Source organism: Odocoileus virginianus, chromosome 15 (genome assembly GCF_023699985.2).
Source record: "Odocoileus virginianus isolate 20LAN1187 ecotype Illinois chromosome 15, Ovbor_1.2, whole genome shotgun sequence".
NCBI lineage: Eukaryota > Metazoa > Chordata > Mammalia > Artiodactyla > Cervidae > Odocoileus > Odocoileus virginianus.
Genome location: NC_069688.1, coordinates 60,824,630 through 60,845,672, shown reverse-complemented (window position 1 = coordinate 60,845,672; position 21,043 = coordinate 60,824,630). Strand labels below are relative to the sequence as shown.

General features: G+C 42.1%; 2 protein-coding genes and 1 long non-coding RNA gene across 7 annotated transcripts in view; 1 reads left to right on the top strand and 2 right to left on the bottom strand.

Annotated features, from left to right (window-relative positions):
- RMDN1 (regulator of microtubule dynamics 1) overlaps positions 1 to 10,419 on the bottom strand; it is a 34,213-nt gene extending 23,794 nt beyond the window's left edge. For 3 of the 4 annotated variants that reach the window (XR_011491542.1, XM_020915685.2, XM_020915687.2), the window contains exon 1: positions 10,274 to 10,419. Coding sequence is in view for 3 of the 4 variants with exons in the window: in XM_020915685.2 (XP_020771344.2) it covers positions 10,274 to 10,402 (129 nt within the window). In the remaining variant the exon portion in view is untranslated. Of the gene's footprint in view, positions 1 to 4,495; positions 4,699 to 10,273 lie in introns of all 4 variants that reach the window. The other variant, XM_070477436.1, reaches the window with a different exon arrangement.
- A 2,227-nt stretch (positions 10,420 to 12,646) lies between these two features.
- On the bottom strand, positions 12,647 to 20,708 carry LOC139038502 (uncharacterized). Its single transcript, XR_011491543.1, has 2 exons — positions 20,622 to 20,708; positions 12,647 to 12,915 (listed from the first exon to the last, which is right to left on the bottom strand). It is a non-coding gene; the product is annotated as an uncharacterized lncRNA (long non-coding RNA).
- The window catches only part of CPNE3 (copine 3), a 47,969-nt gene continuing 47,500 nt past the window's right edge, over positions 20,575 to 21,043 (top strand). For both annotated transcript variants that reach the window (XM_070477433.1, XM_070477434.1), the window contains exon 1: positions 20,575 to 20,691. The gene's annotated coding sequence lies outside the window, so the exon portion shown is untranslated. The remainder of the gene's footprint in view (positions 20,692 to 21,043) is intronic.

Below are 21,043 nucleotides of genomic sequence, written 5' to 3'. Positions count from 1 at the left end.
GAGAAATACTGCTTGGAGAAGGATGCCCCATTCAACAATGCTTTGCCCTCAACAACGCTCAATGTCACACCCTATTCATGGTCGACTTTCATCCCATGTACTGCATCTGCCACAAAATATTTCATTGCTCATCTAACTCATAGGCCGGGCAGTTAAGAGTGACTTTCAAGAAATATTATTCATGTCATACTTTATCGAATCAGGAACAACCTTGCAACAATCTTAGAAGGACTATAACATCTACAAGGCCATAAAAAAACATTGACTTTGCTTGGTGTGAGGTTATGGCCACCATCATGAATGAGGCTTGAACAAGCCCACAGTCTGTTCACAATTTTCCCAATTTGTTCACAATTTTCTTGGATTTGAGAAAGTGGATGAGGAATCCAAAGAGGTCTTTGGCAACTTAGTGACCCTCAGTGAGAAGGTGGACCTAGATCTGCAAAAAGATGACTTAACTGAACTCATGGCTGTGCAACGTGAGGAGCTTACTAATGATGATCTGATGGAACTGGAGGCCCAAAGAAAGGGTGAAGAGAGACAAGAGAGAGAAGTAACTGAAGAACCAAAGAGAGCCATGGTGCAGGAAGCGGCAAGGGCATTTTCTTTGTTTGAGGAGGCAGTGTCAGTTTTTGAGGCACAGGCACCATTCTGAATGCAGAATGGTGCACAAAGGTTGCAGGAGCCATCAGAATGCAGTCCAGTGCTACCGTGTCATCTCTGATAAGAAAAAAATGACCTACTACTCAGACAGCACTGGATCGTTTTATCAAGAGGGTAGACAGAATAGAATCCAGCAAGGAACCAGAACCTATGCCAGCAACATCAGGTGTGAGTGATATCGCAACTTGCCCTCCGTCCCCTCTGCTTGATGACCCTTCAGCTCTACTTGGGCTGTTCAGTCACTCAGTCATGTCCGACTCTGTGAACCCAAGGACCACAGAACGCCAGGTTTCCCTGTCCTCCATCATCTCCCAGAGCATGCTCAAGTTCATGTCCACTGAGTCAGTGATGCCATCCAACCATCTCATTCTCTCTCATCCCTTCTCCTGCCTTCAATCTTTCCTGCATCAGGGTCTTTTCTAATGAGTCAGCTCTCTGCATAGGTGGTCAAAGTATTGGAGCTTCAGCATCACTCCTTCCAATGAATATTCAGAATTAATTTCCCTTAGGATGGACTGGTTGGGTCTCCTTGCAATCCAAGGACTCAAGAGTCTTCTCCAACACCACAGTTCAAAAGCATTAATTCTTTGGTGCTCAGGCTTCTTTATGGTCCAACTCCCACATCCATACATGACTACTGGAAAAACCATAGCTTTGATTATGTGGATCTCTGTCGGCAAAGTAATGTCTCTGCTTTTTCATACGCTGTCTGGGTTTGTCATATCTTTTCTTCCGAGGAGCAAGTGTCTTTTAATTTCATGGCTGCAGCCACCATCTGCAGGGATTTTGCAGTCCAGGAAAATAAAGTCTGTCACGGTTTCCATTGTTTTCCCATCTATTTGACATGAAGTGATGGAACTGGATGCCATGATCTTCATTTTATTAATGTTGAGTCTTAAGCCAGCCTTTTCACTCTCTTCTGTCACCTCCATCAAGAGGCTCTTTAGTTCCTCTTTGCTTTGCGCCATAAGGGTGGTGTCATGTGCATAGCTGAGGTTACTGATACTTCTCCTGGCAGTCTTGACCCCAGCGTGTGCTTCACCCAGCCTGGCGTTCCCCATGTTGTACTCTGCCTGTGAGTTAAATAGGCAGGGTGACAATCTACAGCCTTGACGTGCTCCTTTTCCTATTTGGAACCAGTCTGTTGTTCCGTGTCAGGTTCTAACTGTTGCTTCTTGCCCTGCACACAAGTTTTTCAGGAGGCAGATAACGTGGTCTGTTATTCCCATCTCTTTTAAGAATTTTCCAGTTTGTTGTGATCCACACAGTCAAAGTCTTTAGTGTAGTCAATGAAGCAGAAGTAGATGTCTTTCTGCACTCTCTTGCTTTTTCTATGATCCAATGGATGGTGGCCATTCAATCTCTCATTCCTCTGCCTTTTCTAAATCCAGCTTGCACATCTGGAAGTTCTCGGTTCATGTACTGTTGAAGACTGGCTTGAAGGATTTTGAGCATGACCTTGTTAGAATGTGAAATGAGTGTATTTGTACAGTAGTTTGAACATTCTTTGGCACTGCCCTTCTTTAAGGCTGGAATGAAAACTACCTGTTCCAGTCCTATGGTTGCTGCTGACTTTTCCAAATTTGCTGGCATATTGAGTGCAGCACTTTAAAAGCATCATCTTTTAGGATTTGAAATAGCTCAGCTGGAATTCCACCACCTCCACTAGCTTTGTTCACAGCGATGCTTCTTAAGGCCCACTTGACTTCACAGTCCACAATGTTTGGCTCTAGGTGAGTGATCACACCATTGTGGTTATCTATGTAATTAAGAGCTTTCTTGTATAGTTCGTCTGTGTGTTTTTGCCACCTCTTCTTAATATCTTCTGCGCCTATTAGCTCTACTATCGCCTACCTTTTCCCCCTCCTCTGGTCAGTGGCTCTTCTTGCCTGTTCACTCGATGCCAGCCCCCATATGCCAGCTTTGGTTCTGTGCTACTGTACTTTTCAAGGTAAAATATGTAAGATTATAGATGTTTTATTTTTTGATGATTTTTAATGTATTATTTGTATGAAAAGTGTTATAAACCTATCACAGTACAGTACTATACAGCCAACACAGCACAGCACTGTGCTACTTAGATACCTAGGCTAACTCTGTTGGACTTAGAAACAGACTGGACGTACGAATGTGCTTTCAGAATGGAGTCTGCTCATACGCAAAGGATTTACTGTACAGAGGAAACAGACCGCACTTCCAGCCTTTCTGTGACAGAGGCCTCTTAATTTATCTTCAAAGCTAGGCCTAAAGGGAAGGTCGCTAATTAAACACACATATAAGGACCAGCTGTAATCCTCTCCAACTATAAGACCTCAGAAAAAGACCTTAATGAAATGGAAATCACGGATTATCTGACAGTGTACAAAATAAGCCACAAAGATGCTCACTGAGCTCACGGGAAAAACAGATGAACGACATCAGAATTTCAACAAAGGAAAAGAAAACATAAGAAAATAGCAAACAGAAATCACAGATCTGAAGAATACAATAACTAAACTGAAAAATACAACGGAGGGCTTCAACAGAAGACTGGAAGAATGGAAGAAGGTATTAGCGAACTCAAAGGCAGGGCAATGGAACTCATCTAATCAGAGAAGCACAAAGAGAAGAAAAAGAACACAGAAGAGTGAAGATAACTTAAGGGACTTAACGGACAACATCAAGCAGACCAACCATTGTATCACAGGTGTCTCAGAAGGAGAAGAAAAAGGGGCATAAAACTTATTTGAATAAATAGTGGTGAGAACTTCCTTTACCTAGAGAAGAAAACAAGTATCCAGATCCAGGAAGCCCAGGCAATCAAAAAAAGGAATCCAAAGAGACCCTCACCAAGACACAGGAAACGGAAGTGACACAACCAGCAGGAGGGCGTAAAAGCAGCAAAAGAGAGAAGCAGCCTGTGACACACGAGGGCTCCCCAGCCCGCCCCGCAAGGTCTATCAGCAGACACTTCAGCACAAACTCTACAGGCCAAAGGGAGACACAACATTCAAAATGCTGGAGGGAAAAACTGCCAAATAGTCTACCTAGAAAGTTGCCCTTTAGAATTGAGGCAGAGATTCACAGTTTTATCATCACCAGAATGGTCTTACAAGAAACCTTAGAGGGACTTAATTTGAAATGAAAAAGTGCTGATGATTAACAGGAAAACACACGAAAGTATAAATCTCGCATACACGAAAATTCAGAAAATCTAATGTTGTAAAGAAGGGGAGCTAATCACTTATAAAGCTAATATGAAATTTAAAAGACAAAAGTAGTAACAATAAGTACAATAATTTGTTAACAAACACAAAAGATAAAAAGAAATATATTGCGATACCAAAAGCTTAAAATGTGGGAGGGGGGAGCAGCAAAAACTCACAGCTTTAGAAACCATTCAAACCTAAATTACTATCAACTTAAAATAGGCTGTTAAAGCTCTAAGACGTTTTATGTAACCCTCATGGTAACCACAAAGCAAAAACCTACAGAGATACACCAAAGAGAAAGATAAAGGAATATAAGCATTCTATTTCAAAAAATAAATCACAAAGGAAGACAACAAAAGAAAAAACAAAGGAATTACAAAACAACTAAAAAAAAAATTTAAGAAAATGGCAATAAATAAGAGCTAGTCACTGAGTTTCATTTGACTCTTTACAATCCCATAGACTGGAACATGCCATGTGTTTGGAATTTGGTCCATAGGACTCTCCAGGCAAGCATTCTGGAGTGGGTTGCCATTTCTTTCTCCAGGGGATCCTCCCAACACATGGATCAAACCCAGGTCTCCTGCATTGTAGGCAGATTCTTTACTGTCTGAACCATGCATGCGTGCATGCTAACTCACTTCAGTCATGTCCAACTCTATGTGACTGTATGGACTGTAGCCTGCCAGACTCCTCTGTCAATGAGGATTCTGCAAGCAAAAATACTGGAGTGGGTTGCCATGTTGAAGAAGGAATTCATAGGGCCTGGACTCCATCTCAGGCCTGTCCATGCTGATCCTGCTAGGCCGCCTCTCCAGTGGATTCTGAACTCTGTGCTTAGCACCTGTGGGAATGACAATGAAAGGATAAGACCCCCTCTGGATGGGGAATCTTGAAGATCACATCCAGGTTACTCATTGCCTAAGAGAAAACAGACACTAATCACCCCTGCCTCCGGACAGTATCTATCGGAATGTAACCACAGGCTTATTGGTTATTAACTGTTTGAACACATAACACGTGAATGACGGGGTTACTGTGATTGTATTTACCCTTCCTTTGTAAGCCTCAAGGGATTTGGGCTGGTGGGTTTGGACAGGTACACATGGGGTATAAAAGATTTTCACAAATGCTGGTTGGGGTCCTTGGCTAAGAGGAGACTCTGCCTTGGGCCCACCGGTGTAATAAAGTGCACTCCACTATCTGCATTGTCCTTCTGAGTGAGTTTGTTTCCCGGAAAGCATGGCTATAACAATGCCTTCCTCCAGGGGATCTTCCTGACCCAGGGATCGAACCCATACCTCTAATATCTCCTAAATTGGCAGGCAAGTTCTTTACCACTAGCGCCACCTGGGAAGCCCATCTGAGCCATAGCTATCAATAATTAGTTTAAAATTAAATAGACCAAATTCCCCAATCAAAAGACAGAGAGTAGCTGACTAGATTGTTAGGGGAAAAAAATTTTTTTTTTAACCTTGTGAATTTTTTTACTTTTGGCTTCAGAAGCAGGAGAGCAGACCTCTGACCTGCTTCTGACCTGCCTGGACACTGCCTGGACTGTATGCTTGCCAGCAAGCACAGCAAGTTGGCAGCACTTTAGATAAGAAAGGGAGTGGGTCTCGGAATTCTTGCATCCAAGGAGGCCTGGCCAACCCTCTGGGTTCCAACAAAACCCTAAGACTCACAAAGTAAACAAACCTGCACTGTAAAAGTTTAAAAAAAAAAAAAAAAAAAGCTGCACTATTGCGCAAACTGATGCGAACATCAGCCTGGGGTTATAAACAGGAGTCCTCAAAGCAGCGAGCTGAAGTCTCACCCACGGGATGGATGCACCACCCAGGAGCTTTTCCCAACTGGACCTCCAGACTGCTGTTAAAGAGGGACTTCCCAGCACTCTTTAAGTCTGGACATTGTTTGGTCCAACGGTGGTGCATATGCTGTTACTTTTCTCTATTATTTCTACTTCTCTTCTTTTAAGGACTGCATATTGAAATTAAGTCAAATAATCCTCTATTAAATACTGAAGTTGTTCATTGTGTGTGTGATGAATGGTTTCTTTTGTTAATGAATCCTTCCAACCTAAAACAAAAATAAAACTTTTGGCAAATACAGATAAAAACAAACAAACAAACAAACAAAACAGGCTCAACTACATGATGCCTAAATAATTCAGGACACACAAAAATTAAAAATAAAGGAATGGAAGAAATATTCCATGCAAATGGAAACCAAAAGGAAGTTAGGGTAGCTATATTTATGTCAGCCAAAATAGACATTAAGACAAAGACTGTAATAAGAAATAAAGAATGTCATTATATAAAAATAAAGGGCTCAAATCAACAAGACAATACAACATTTGTAAATATTTATGTAAGCAACACAGGAGGAGCTAAACATATAAAGCAAATATCAACAAACCTGAAGAGGGAAATAGATGGCAAGTACAATAATAGTAAGGAACTTCAATATCCCCACTTTCATCACTGGATAGATCATCCAGAAAGAAAATCAATAGGGAAACGTTGCACTTAAACAGCATGTTTAACCAAACAAATATAATGGGTATATATAAAACATCCCATCCGAAAGCAACACAATATACAAGCACACGTGGAACATTCTCCAGGAGAGATCATAATGTTAGGTCACAAAATAAATCTTAATAATTTTAAGATTAAAATCATATCAATCATTTTTTTCTAAGTACAAAGGCATGAATCTGGAAATCAATTACAAGAAAAGAAGAAAATTCACATATATGTGAGGATGAAACATTATGCCAATGAACAACCAATGCTTAAAAGAAGAAAACAAGAGAAATTTTATAAATGCCCACATTAAAAAACTAAACCAAAAATTCATGGAAGAAAATAAACTAAGATCCAAGGGCAAGCAAATGAAATAGATTAACAAGACAATAGAAAAGATCAATAAACTAAAGACATGGGTTTGGGGTTTTTTTTTTTTAAGGTACACAAAATAGACATACATTTATCTAGATTCACCAAGTAAAAGAGAGATGACTCAAATAAATAAAATTATAAATGAATGAGGAGACACCACAACCAATACCACAGAAGTACAATGTGCCATAAGAGATTACTATGAAAAATTACACACCAACAATTTGAACAATCTAGAAGAAATAAATCAATTCCTACTAGCAAACAACTTACTAAGACTGTATCATAAAAAAAAAATTTTTTTTGAACAGACCATTTAAGGCAATTGAGTCAGTAATCAAAAGCCTCTCAAAAAGAACAGCCTAGGACTAGATGGATTCACTGGTGCATTCTATCAAACATTTAAGGAATGAATACCAATCCTTCTCAAACTCTTTCAAAAGTAGAAGAGGAAAAACTGTCAAACTTTTTATGAGGCTAGCATTACCATAATACCAAAGGCAGACAAGAACATTAAAAGAAAAAAAAAAGTACAAGCCAATATTCCTGATGAACACAGATGCAAGAATCTTCAACAAAATTAGGAAATGAAATTCAACAATACTTTAAAGAATCATAAGCCAAGATCAAGTTGGATTTATTTTAAGGATACAAGAAAGGTAACATCTGCAAATCAATCTGATATACCACATTACCAAAATGAATGCCAAAACTCATATGATCATCAATAGATGCAGAAAAAGCATTTGACAAAATTCAACATTTAAGATAAAATTCTGAACAAAGTGGGCACAGAGGGAATGTATTTCAACACAATAAAAGCCATAAATGACAAGTTTATAGCTAACATTACAGCGAATAGTAAAAAAGTCAGAAGTTTTTCCTCTAACATGAGAAACAAGACAAGGATACCCTCCTCTTGCCACTTTTATTCAGTACAGTATTGAACATTCCAGCCAGAAAAATTAGGCAAGAAAAAAAAAAAAAGAAGTAAAACTGTCAGTATCTGCAGATGACATGATAGTACATACAGAAAACCCTAAAGACTCCACCAAAAAACTATTAGAAATAACATATAATTCAGTAAAGTCATAGCATACAAAATCAATATACAAGAATATGCTGTTTTTATATACTAATAACAAACTATCGAAAAGAGAAATTAAGAAAACAATCCCATTTATGGTTACGCCAAAGAGAATAATACCTAGGAATAAATTTAACAAAACAGGTGAAAAACCTGTACACTGAAAACTCTAAGACACTGATGAAAGAAACTGAAGACAGCACAATGGAAAGACAATCCATGTTCATGGGTTAGAGGAATTAATATCATTAAAAGGCCCATACCACCCAAAGCAATCTGCAGGTTTAATAAAACCCCAATCAAAATTTCAATGGTGTTTTTCACAGAAATAGAAGAAACAACCCTAAAGTTTGTATGGAATTATAAAAGACCCCAAATAGCCAAAACAATCTAGAGGAAAAAAGGGCAAACCGAAGGCATCATGCTCCCTGATTTCAAACTAAATTAGTGATCAAACTACTATGGTATGCACTTAAAAAACAGACAGATCAATGAAACAGAATTGAGAGCCTGGAAATAACCTGATGCCTATGTTAACAGTTAATTACTGTCAAGAATATATAATGGGGAAAGGACAGTCTCCATGGTGTTGGGAAAACTGGACAACCACATGCAAAAGAATGAAACTGGACCACTACCTTACTCCATACACAGAAAAAAGCTCAAAATGAATTAAAGACTTCATTTTAAGACGTGAAACCATGAAACTCCTAGAAAGAAATATAAAGATAAGCTCCACGACACTGATTTTGGCTATGACTTTGAATTTGACACCAAAAACAAAGACAACAAAAGCAAAAAAAAAAAAAAAAAAAAAAAGTGGGGTTTCATCAAGCTAAAAAAACTTCTGCACAGCAAAGCAAACAATGAACAAAATGAAAAGGCAAGTTAGTGAAAGGGAAAAAAAATTTGCAAATCATATACCTGATAAGGGGTTAGTAACTAAAATATATTAAGAACTCATACAATGCAACAGCAAAATAAAACAAAAAATCATCCATTAAAAAAAAAAAAACACAGCAGAGGATCTGAAGAGACATTTTTCCAAAGATTTACACACAGCCAACAGGCACATGAAAAGGTACTCGACATCACTAATCACCGGGCGGAAGCAGATTAAAACCATAATGAAATCTCACCTCACACCTGTTAGAATGGTTATTATCAAAAAGATATGACATAAGCAGTTCCTAATTCATAGGGTGCAGGGAAACATTTCAGTAAACAAATCAGGTTAATGTTTAACATATAATGCCTGGTTATAGTAATAGTTCAACAAATGTTAGCTATTACTATCTAAACAATGATCATTTCACTAAAATGGAATTTTTAACTCACCACAGCACTCATCTGGAAACTTGAGGCTAATGTCATACTTAATACTCCTTCCATTCCTCTGCCCACATCATGAAACATCAACCCATTTGGCTATAAGCTCTTCCAAGGAAAGGGATCCATCCTTACTGTCATTCATCCCTCCCTCACCCCAGAACTCTTAACAAAGCAGGCAGTCAAAAATAATGAAGCCTCTAGTTCAAAGGATACATACCCAAAGCGCACCCTCACCCTTCCAACCTGTTTCAGAGATTACACAAACCAAGACCAATCAGTCTAACAGAAATGCCAAAACTGGGATGACAATGCATCCCAACATCCTTCCTTAACATTAGGCCGATGAAGCAAGAAACTCGAAAATAATTTTTAAACCTAAATAGCACAAAAGTCCGGAGAAAGCAATGGCACCCCACTCCAGTACTCTTGCCTGGAAAATCCCATGGACGGAGGAGCCTAGTAGGCCGCAGTCCATGGGGTTGCTAAGAGGCAGACACGACAGAGCAACTTCACTTTCACTTTTCACTTTCATGCATTGGAGAAGGCAATGGCAACCCACTCCAGTGTTCTTGCCTGGAGAATCCCAGGGACGGGGGAGCCTGGTGGGCTGCCGTCTATGGGGTCGCACAGAGTCGGACACGACTGAGCGACTTAGCAGCAGCAGCACGGAAGTCTGAGTCGCAGGAATTTTCAGGATGACACCTCAAGCTTTCCCAGGTCCGACAGACTGACAGCCTCAGGTGCTGTCACTGTATCGGACCATCACTGAAAGGCAAAAGCACCTCACGGCGGTCAAGGGCTTTCTCCCCACGGCCCCCCAGGTATTCACACAGGAGAGACAGGCAGGAGCAGGTTCCCCGGGGCCCTCGCTCCTCCTCCGAGCCAGGTTTTCAGAGGGGAAAGCAGGCTTGCGCAAAGGGGGAGGGCCTACATCCCTCGCGGTAACGGGACTGCTCCAGGTGCACGGCCCCGAGGTCCTTCCTCAGCTCCCCACACACCCTAAGGCGACGCGGGGCCCCCGGGCCTCAAGAAGGAAGGCGCCGCCGGAGAACGGTCGTTGGAGGAGGAAAGTGGGAGAGCCGGGACAGCGAAGGTACCTCAGAGGCGGCGAGTCCCCAAGGAACACGCTGCCCCCGGCTGCCGGCAGCACCTGCCGGAAGTCGAAGTCCCCGGGCGGCGCTACGTCCCACAAGAAATAGGCGCCAGAGGCGCACGGCTAGCGCCATGTTGTATAACTCACAGGGCTGACCTTTCACCTCTTCCACCGCAAGGAGCGGGGCGGAGCTAAGGGCGTTCCGTCTTTCCAGAGGGGGTCGCGTCTGACCACTTCCGGTTTCACGCCCGCTTCCGGTTCCGCGCGGCAGCTTCCGGCGCGCGGTGTCCGCGGGTGGGAAATGCCCTATTGGGTGGGACGTAGTGGGCTTCCAGCCCCTGCGCGCGCTGGAGTGGGGCCCGGAAGATAGCGCCTTTCTGGCTTCAGACTTCTACCCGTCCTAGGGGTCTGTCTTGGCTTTGGCACAAGGGCAGATAAGCATTCCATAATTTATGTATGCAAATAAAAAACGCTTAAAAAAAAAATTCTCTGCTGCCTTTAGAGGTGGGGAGAATGCTGGTACTGGAGGGTCCCTTAAGGAAATAAATGCTTGGGAGGATTAAACTGTTCTATGTACGGGAAGGAATGAAGGAGGAGGAGGTTGTCAGGGAGAAGCCAGAGACAAAGAATGACCAGCCTAGGGACTTCCCTGGTGGGCTAGGGGCTAAGACTCCATACTTGCAACTTAGGGGGCCTGGGTTCCATCCCTGGTCAGGGAACTGATCCCACATGTTGCACCTAAGAGTCCACAATCTGCACCTACAAGGGGCACAGCCAAATAAAGAATGACCCGCCCACACTGATCCAGTAAGAAGGACTAGAGAGAGGAAGCCTTTGGACAGAAGGTTGCTGGCTGTGGTATGCTTTCCGTTGTGTGGTATGAAACCCTCGGTTCCCCTCAAAATATTCACTACTGTGGGCCTTCTCACTGCACTAGAATTCTTTCGGAGGGAAAGAAGAGGTTTTGAACATGCTTCAGAGTTGATGTGGAAGAAAATACAGGCTGAAAACCTATTATATAGACTATATGAAAAAAATTTATGGGCAATAAGGGAAGATAGTTATAGTTTTGTGTTTTTTTTTTTTAATTAGGTTACACTTATATAGTACTCTTACTACTACGTGGTGAATTAACACACACTTTTATTTCATTTGATCTTCCCAACTATGTTGAGAAGTGGTATCCAAAATTAATAAACAAGTGAACTATATCTTAAAGCGTTTTATTACTCAAGGATACATAGCTGGTAAGTATTGGTTGGTCATTGCTCAGTTGTGTCTGACTCTTTGTAACACCATAGACTGTAGCCTGTCAGGCTCCTCTATCCTTGAGATTTTTCAGGCAGGAATACTGGAGTGGGCTGCCATTTCCCCCCTCTAGGGGATCTTCCCAACCCAGGGATGGAACTCACATCTCCTGTGTCTCCTGCATTGGCAGGCGGATTCTTTATCACAGAGCCATCAGGAAAGACCAGTAAATATTGATAGAAGAGTAGAATTCATTTCTTCTAACAACAAGTTCAAAGCCTGTTCTATGTGATTTCTCCTTCCACCGTTTGATCAATCACATTTTTTCAGGATTATATCAGTGATATCCCTATTGTGTTTACTTTTAAAATATTTTGTGAAAGATATATAGATCCTCTTCACAATTTACTTTCTCTTTTTTTAAAAAAAAATTCTACTGGTAGTTTTCTCAGTATTGCCAAATAATATGTTTTTACCACTGGATGCCATCATAATGCTGAGATTGACTTTCTGATATTTAAACCAGAATTAAATTTTTAATTAAAATTTTTATTTTGAAAAAAAAAATTTAGATACTTAGAAAAGTTGCAAGAAATCTCATATATTCTTCACCTAGATTCATCCATTATTTTTAGATCCTTAGGAAAGTTGCAAGAAATCCCATATTTTCTTCACTTAAATTCATCCATTATTAACATTTTCTCACATTTTCTTTATCTTTGTTTAAATATATTACATATAACATGCATATTATATTCCTGTTATTATTTTCTTTTGTTGAACTTGTTAAGAGTAGATTATACATATCATGACTCTTCAAGCCCAGAAACAAGGACATTCTATTATTTAGTCCTACTGAGGTGAAAGTTGCTCAGTCATGTCTGACTGTTTGCAACTCCATGGAATTGCATACAGTCCATGGAATTCTCCAGGCCAGAATACTGGAGTCGGTAGCCTTTCCCTTCTCCAGGGGATCTTCCCAACCCAGGGATCAAACCTAGGTCTCCCACATAGCAGGCAGATTCCTTACTAACTTAGCCACAAGGGAAGCCCAAGAATACTGGAGTGGGTAGCCCCTATCTCTTCTCCAACAGATCCAACCCAGGAATCAAACCGGGGTCTCCTGCACTGCAGTTTAGTCCCAGTACAATTATCAAATTCAGGAAATTAAAGTTGACAGAATATTATTATTTAATGTACAAGATCTGCTTATTGTCCCAATGCTGTCCATCATAGTAACAATTTTTTCCCAACTCAGATCAAATCCTGATTACATGTTGAATTTAGTTGTCTTGTTATGAAGAAGGAATTCATAAGACCTGGACTCCATCTCAGGCCTGTCCATGCTGATCGGGCTCGGCCACCTCTCCAGTGAACTCTGAACTCTGTGTTTAGTGCCTATGGAAACAACAGAAGGATAAGACCCCCTCCAGACAGGGGAACCTTGAAGATCGTATCCAGGTTACTCCTCACCTAAGAGAACACATACACTAATCACCCCTTCCTCCAGACAGGCCATAAATTTTCTGTACCTATTGGAGTGTAACCTCGGCTTATTGATTATTGGCTAATTGTTTAACTGTCTAAGCACATGGCACATGAATGATGGGGCTATTGGGATTGTATTTACCCTTCCTTTATTTACGTAAGTCTCAAAGAATTGGGGGTGGTGGGTTTGGACACATACACATGGGGTATAAAAGATTTTCACAAATGCTGGTCAGGGTCTTTGGCTAAGAGGAGACTCTGCCTTGGGGCTGCCGATGTAATAAACTGCACTCCACTATCTGCATTGTCCTGAGTGAGTTTGTTTCCTGGAACAAGTGGCTACAACAGTTTCTTTAGTCTCCTTAAGTCTGTGATATTTCTCTCTTGGCTCCAGGGACAGTATCTTTTCTTGCCTCCTGTGAGCCTCAGATTTCTCTCTGTGATTTTTTTCTGTCAAGATTCCTTCCCATTTCACTTACTTCCTTGTCACCCTCCCCTTTCCCCTGATCGCAATTCACTATTCCTTATCTATGTAATTCATATTCATCTTTCAACTCTCAGTACAAATGTTACTTCCTCAGAGAAATTTTTTTTGATTCCCCTTAGTATATTTTCATTTTCTTTATGACTCTAAGCACATTTAATAATTTCTTTTATATATTTGTGATTATTTGTCAATCTGGAGTAAATTTTAAAGATAGCATTGATAAGAATCAATAATATGTGCCTTCACTATATTGTAAACTCAATGATGTGTCAGATTTTTGCCTATAGCTGGGCCTGGCACAATTTCTTCACTCATTAAACAAATATATTTTGCTTTTCTATAGTATGCCTGATATTCTTCTAGACCGAGTGAATAATTCATAGTGGAGTATATATTCCAGCTGGAAAGAGATAATAAGCAAGATAAATGATATGACAGATAATAAAAGATATAATGAGTGTGTTAGTCACTCAGTCGTGTCTGACTCTTTGCAACCCCATGGACTGTAGCCCACCTGGCTCCTCTGGCCATGGGATTCTCCAGGCAAGAAAACTGGAGTGGGTGGCCATTGCCTTCTCCAAAGATATAAGAGACAGTGCTAAATGCTGAAAAGGAAGATAAAGCAGGAAGGGGTGTAGAGTATACTTCTTTGTAGGCATTACAGTTTTTAATAGGGTGGTGGCCACAGAAGAAATCACTGAGTTAGAAGGGGGAAGGAGCCACTGAAGATATCTGGGGGCAGAGCATATCATGTGGGGGAAAGTGAAAGTGCAGAGGCCTGAATTTGGAAGTCAAGTGACATTTTCTCTGAACATAAGTGCTCCCCTGGTGGCTCAGGTGGTAAAGAATCTGCCTGCAATGCAGGAGACCCAGGTTTGATCCCTGGGTCAAGAAGCTCCCCTGGAGGAGGAATTGACAACCCACTGAGTATTCTTACTGGGAGAATTCCATGACAGAGGAGCCTGGTGGGGTAGAGTCCAGGAGTCCCAAAGAGTCGACATGACCGTGTGATTAAAACTAACCAACTAGCGCTCTAAGTTGAGTGAGCAAGGAGGAGAGTATTAAGAAGAGATAAGGTCAGAGAGAAGATGGGGATCAGGTAATGTAGGGCCTCGTAAACCACTGTAAGGGCTTCGCCTTTCTTTCTTTGTATGATTGTATGTGACACAGGCTTCCCAGGTGACTCAGTGATAAAGAACCTGTTTTGACAATGGGGAAAATGCAGGTTCTACCTCTGGGTCAGGAAGATCCCCTGGAGTAGGAAATGGCAACCTGCTCCAGTATTATCGCCTGGAAAATTCCATGGACGGAGGACCCCTTGTGGGCTACAGTTCATTGGGTTGCAAAGAGTTGGACATGACTGAGCACACGCAGACACAGACACACACAGACACACACACAACACAGTCTAATTTACATTTTAATTTAACTGTTCTTCTAACAGTTTTGAAAACAGACTTGGGGGAGCTGGTAAGGAAGCAGTTACTAGGATGTTATTGTAATGGTGGTGACTTGGACTAGGCTGGAAAATAGTCAGAAGCCAGACGTATTTTAAAGGCAGAGTTGATAGAATTAGCCAACACCCTGACCAGATAAGATGGGATCTGAGAGAGGCAAAGATTTCTCCAAATGTTTTGGCCCAAACAGCTGGAAGGAAACTTTGACATTACTTGAGATAGAGAAGACTCTGGGAGATACAGATTTGGGAAGGAAGATTGGGAGGATATACCTGTACATTTAGATTTGAAATGATTATTAGACATCTGTGTTAGCCAGTCTTCAAGATGGCCTGTAATGGTTCTTACCTCCTGAATTTACTCGTTTGTGGGATTCCCTCTCACACTAGGTACAGACTAGTTTATTTGACCACTGGAATATGGAAAAAGTGATTGTATATGACTCCTGAGGCTAAATCGTAGAACTCATTAAGCTTCTGTTGTGGTCTTTTAGATTGTTCGCCCTGGGGCAAGCCAGCAGCCTTAGGATCCTCAAGCAGCCCTATTGAGAGGTGCCTGTTGGAAAGGAACTGAGGTGTCCCACCAACAAAGTGCACCACTGTTACACCTAAGCCATCCATCTGGGAAGTGGATCCTCCAGCCCCAGAAGATGGCTGCAACCCTGAAGAATACCTGCCTGCAATTCTCATGAGAAATGAGACAGAACCACAGAGCTAAGCCACTCTGAAATTCCTGAGACACAGAATCTATGTAATAGACGACTACTTAAAGTAAATACTACTAAAATAAGTCATCAGTCAGTTCAGTCAGTCGCTCAGTCGTGTCTAACTCTTTCCAACCCCATGGACCGCAGCACGCCAGGCCTTTCTGTCCATCACCAACTCCCGGAGTTTAGTCAAACTCATGTCCATTGAGTTGGTGATGCCATCCAGACATCTCATCCTCTGTCTTTCCCTTCTCCTCCTGCCTTCAATCCTTCCCAGCATCAGGGTCTTTGCCAATGAGTCTGCTCTTCACATCAGGTGGCCAAAGTATTGGAGTTTCAGCTTCAAAATCAGTCCATCCAATGAATACCCAGGACTGATTTCCTTTAGGATGGTCTGGTTGGATCTCCTTGCTGTCCAAGTGACTCTCAAGAGTCTTCTCCAACACCACAGTTCAAAAGCATCAATTCTTCTGCACTCAGCTATCTTTATAGTCCAACTCTCACATCCATACATGACCACTGGAAAAACCATAGCTTTGATTAAATGGACCTTTGTTGGCAAAGTAATGTCTCTATTTTTTAATATGCTGTCTGGGTTGGTCATAACTTTTTTCTTTTCTTTGTGGTATCTCATTGAATTTAATTTTTATTGGAGTATAATTGCTTTAGAATGTTGTGTTAACTTGTGCTGTACAACAAAGGGAATCAGCTATATGGATACATACATCCTTTCCCGCTCAGACCTTCCTTGCTCCTTCCTGCCCATCCCACCCCTCCTGGTATCACAAAGCACCAAGCTGAGCTTCTGTGCTATACAACAATCTGTTTTACACACGATAGGGTGTATACCCCAATGCTACTCTCTCAGTTCATTTTACCCTCTCCTCCCCTCTCTGTGTCCACAAGTCCTTGCTCTATGTCTGCATCTCTATTCCTGCCCTGCAAATAGGGTCATCAGTACTATTTTTCTAGATTCCATATATATATATATATATATATATACATATATATACATTAATATATGATATTTGTTTTTCTTTTTATGACTTACTTCATTTTGTATGACAGAGTCTGGGTTCATCCACATCATGACAAATGACCTACTTTCATTCCTTTTTATAGCCGAGTAATATTCCATTGTATGTATATATCATATCTTCTTTACCCATTCATCTATTGATGGACAGTTAGGTTGCTTCTATGTCCTGACCATTAAAAGTAATACTTCCATGAACACTGGAGTACATGTATCTTTTTCAATTATGGTTTTGGTTTTCTCAGGGTTATATGCCAAGGGTAAATGACTACTTAATTGCAAGCCCCTAAATTTGGTGTAATCCGTTATGGAGTAGTAGATAACTAAAACAGCCCAAAGTAGAAAGCTGGAATCTAGAGTTTCAGGAGTTGGAAGTTTGGTAACCTCCACAATATAGATGGAGGACCTCCCTGGCGGCCCAGTGGTTAAGAATCTGCCTGCCAACACAGTGGACTTGGGTTCAACCCCACAAGCCTTGAAGCAACTAAGCCCATTTGCCACAACTATTAAACACTCATTCTAGATCCTGAAAATCTCAACTATTGAGCAGAGAGCTACAACCACTGAAGCTCGTGCCCTAGAGCCGGTGCTCTGCAATAAGAGAAGTCACCGTGATGAGAAGCCCACCCTCTACAACGAAGAGTTGCACCCTCTCACGGTGACTAGAGAAAGCTTATGCACACAGAATACATAACAAATAAATAATTTTTTAAAAGAATGCAGATGAATTCCAAAACTGTAAGGCTAGATGAGATAGCTAAAGGTGTGGATGAAGATAGAAAAAAGAAGTCAAGATCTAAACCCTGGGGCAGTCCAGTGTAAGAAGTGGGAATAGGAGGATCAAAAAACCAAAGGATATAAGAAGGGATAACCAGTGAAGTAGAAGAACACCAAAAGAATATATGTATTTTTTGTATTTCTTATTCATTTTAGCATCCCTTTTCATCCCTTTAGTCCCATGTCTATTTGTTCTGCTTCTAGAAACTTGTTATGCCTGATACATAATAATCATTCAATACATGTTGAATAAATGAGCACATAAAGAAGTACAAAAGTAGAATGGAATTAAGACTATAGGTTGAGAAGAATAAATAAGTTAATCAGCTATGGCACTGTCCATTTAAATGAGAGAATGCTTACTGGGTACTAAAAGTACGAAACCATTTCATTGTCTCTGCTCCCAATGTTAGTGGAGACAAAGATCATGAAAGTTCGGTATTGATATTACGTATTCTGGAAATTTTGAAACTTGCAACAAAATTAATGGTACCAGAGGACCTTCACTTTACTGTAAAAACAGAATAAAAACCAAAACAGAAAGGTTGTTTTTACCAATCTTTTAGTAAAATCAAAATAAGACACTTCTCTTTCCTTCATAACCTTTGAGAGACCTTCCCTGTCTGAATAGGCTCTCATTATCCCCCAGCCCCTTTCTATCACATTGTGGTGTTGTTTATTCACCCAGTTGTGTCTGAATCTTTGTGACCCCATGGACTGCAGCACGCCAGGGCTCCCTGTCTCTCACCATTTCCTGGAGTTTGCCCAAGTTCATGTCCATTGCATCTGGTGATGTCATCCAGCCATCTGATCCTCTGAAGCCCTCTTTACCTCCTGCCCTCAATTTCTTTCCAGCATCAGGGACTTTTCCAATGAGACGGCTCTTCACATCAGGTGACCAAAATACCGGCGCTTCATCTTCAGCATCAGTTTCCTTCCAAGGAAGGAAATCAGGGTTGATTTCCCTTAAGACTGACTGGTTTGATTGCCTTGCTGTCCAAGGGACTCTCATGAATCTTCTCCAGCATTACAGTTCGAAGGCATCCTTTATTTGGCATTCTGCCTTGTTTACGGTTCAGCTCTCACAACTGTACATGACCACTGGGAAGACCAGAGCCTTGACTATATGGAACTTTGTCAGCAGAGTAATGTTTCTGCTTTTCAACACACTGTCTAGGTTTGTCATAGCTTCTATCACATTACCCTGTATTATTTTCCTTATAATACTCTGAACAATAATCCATGTCAAGTTTGCAACAAAGAGCTTTACTCAAGGGCCTTAGGAATTGCAATTTGGGAGACAGGGATTTGGGTAAAAACCAGAAGAGTGCTTCTGGAGAGAAAGAGTCAGGGGCTTATAAAGGCAGATACTACGAGGTTGTTAAAGTTGTCTGGTGAGAATTATGGCTGATTCTGATGCAGAAAAGAAGATATTTGTTCTTAATGGGGAGCTATCACTAGGGTCATATAAATAACTTGAGTCTCATGGACTTTGGGCAGATAGTCTGGATGATCCTACTAAGAGTCCACCTCAGCTGTGATGTGCATGTCTCACTCCCTCAAGGGTTCCTGGCTCCATTTTAGGAAGCTCTTTTAGCAACACTGACTCCATTTTGATTTTTCTTTCACAGCACTTACGGTTATCTGAAATTATTTTGTTTTTTTTTTAATAACATTATTTGCTCTCCCTCTAGAATAGAAGCTTCTGTTTGTCACTAGTTCATCAGGTCTCTATAGAACAATGCTTGGCACATAACAAGGACCTGGAGGTGTTGAATAAATGAAGGAATCTTCACTTGCTTTGGTACAATTATTTTGAAGTGCTTACTTTGCATATTTTTGGATTAAAAGAAAAGCTTGGTTTAGAAATCTGTACTTCTTCATTTACTTTCCCGTGTCTTCTGTAATTAAAAAAATTATTCTTTGCCCATTTTTCTATTTCTTTGAAAGCAATTTATACTTAAGATACTAGCCCTTTCTTTGAAAGTTAGGTTTGTAGCAAATATTTTTTCTCATGTTTGCCTATTGATCTTGGCCCCGTTTTTCTTGGGCGGAAGTTCAAATTTCAAGTAGTCAAATGTAGCAATGTTTTCCATAATACTGATAATTTGTTTTATCTCAGGCATCATCAAGTCACAGTCAGGTGGTGTGCTTAGAGATTACTTTGAATCTGTGAATTCGGGCAGTAGGCCAATTACTTAGCTATCAAATCTCAAGTTAGTCGTATTTTTCTCATTTGCAAAATGGGGATAATGGCACTAAATATGTCACAAAACTGTGAGGACTGAATGAAATTAAGAATATCAAATAATTCCGATAGTGTGCACATTGAAAGCACTCTAACTAACAGTGGTTCAGTTCAGTTCAGTCACTCAGTCGTGCCCAACTCTTTGCAACCCCATGGACTGCAGCATGCCAGGCCTCCCTGTCCATCACCAACTCCCGGAGTTCACTCAAACTCATGTCCACTGAGTCGGTGATGTCATCCAACCATCTTATCCCCTGTCGTCTCCTTCTCCTCCTGCCTTCAATCTTTCCCAGCATCAGGGTCTTTTCCAATGAGTCAATTCTTTGCCTCAGGTGACCAAAGATTGGAGTTTCAGCTTCAGCATCGGTCCGTCCAATGAATATTCAGGACTGATTTCCTTTAGGATGGACTGGCTTGATCTCCTTTCAGTCCAAGGGACTCTCAAGAGTCTTCTCAACGCAATAGAGGTTAGGAGTTAGCACTTTTCTACTTTCATGCTGAACCTTATTCTTTCCTGGCTCACATGCGGTCTAAATTTTCTCAAATGTAAATCCTTATATTTTCAGGAATTTATTTTGGTGTACCGGATAACTTACTTTTAAAGGCCTGAAGTCGACAGGGGTTTTCAGTAAGAAACCAATCAGAGTTCCGGGCAGGTAATGGCCGGGGTGGGCGGAGCCGGACTCAACCCCGCCCCGCCCCCCAGCCCCGCCCCGCCCCGCCCCTCAGTCCCGCCCTACCCCTTGTCAGGGCCCCGCCCCCCATCCCCGCATCTTCCCTCGGCCGGCCCCAGCCTCGCCTCGCCCCTCAATCCCGCCCCGGCCTGCCCCGGCCCCGCCCACCCACCAGCCCCGCCCTTTCTCGCCCCGCCCCTCAGCCGATCCCCAGGGTTTCCTTAGACTCACCGCGGCGGGGAGACTGCGGTATCCGCCTGCCCGGTCCTTACGGAGTGACTCCCATCCCTGTGGCCGAGCGGTGAGTGCGGACTCTCCTCTGCTTCGGGCCCGGCGTGGCGGGGCACCTGGAACCCAGCGGTCCCCGGGGGAGGAGAAGGGGCCAGGTCGGGAGAGCCGGGCCCGCGGGCTCCGCGCGACTGGGCCGGGCCGTCCTCGCCCTGCGGGCGCATCCTGGGCTCCGCGCGGCCCTGGCTCGGCCGGGCGCCTGGGGCCTTTGCAGCCGTTGGACGCGCGGTCGGAGACCGGCCCAGGCCCAGAGTTGCCCAGCGTCTCCCGGGGCAGCCGGAGCTCCGGACTCACCTCCTGGCCGCGAGGCGCCGCCTGCGCTTAGCGTCGGTTGCCCGGGACCCCCCAGCCTCCCCCGGCGGGGT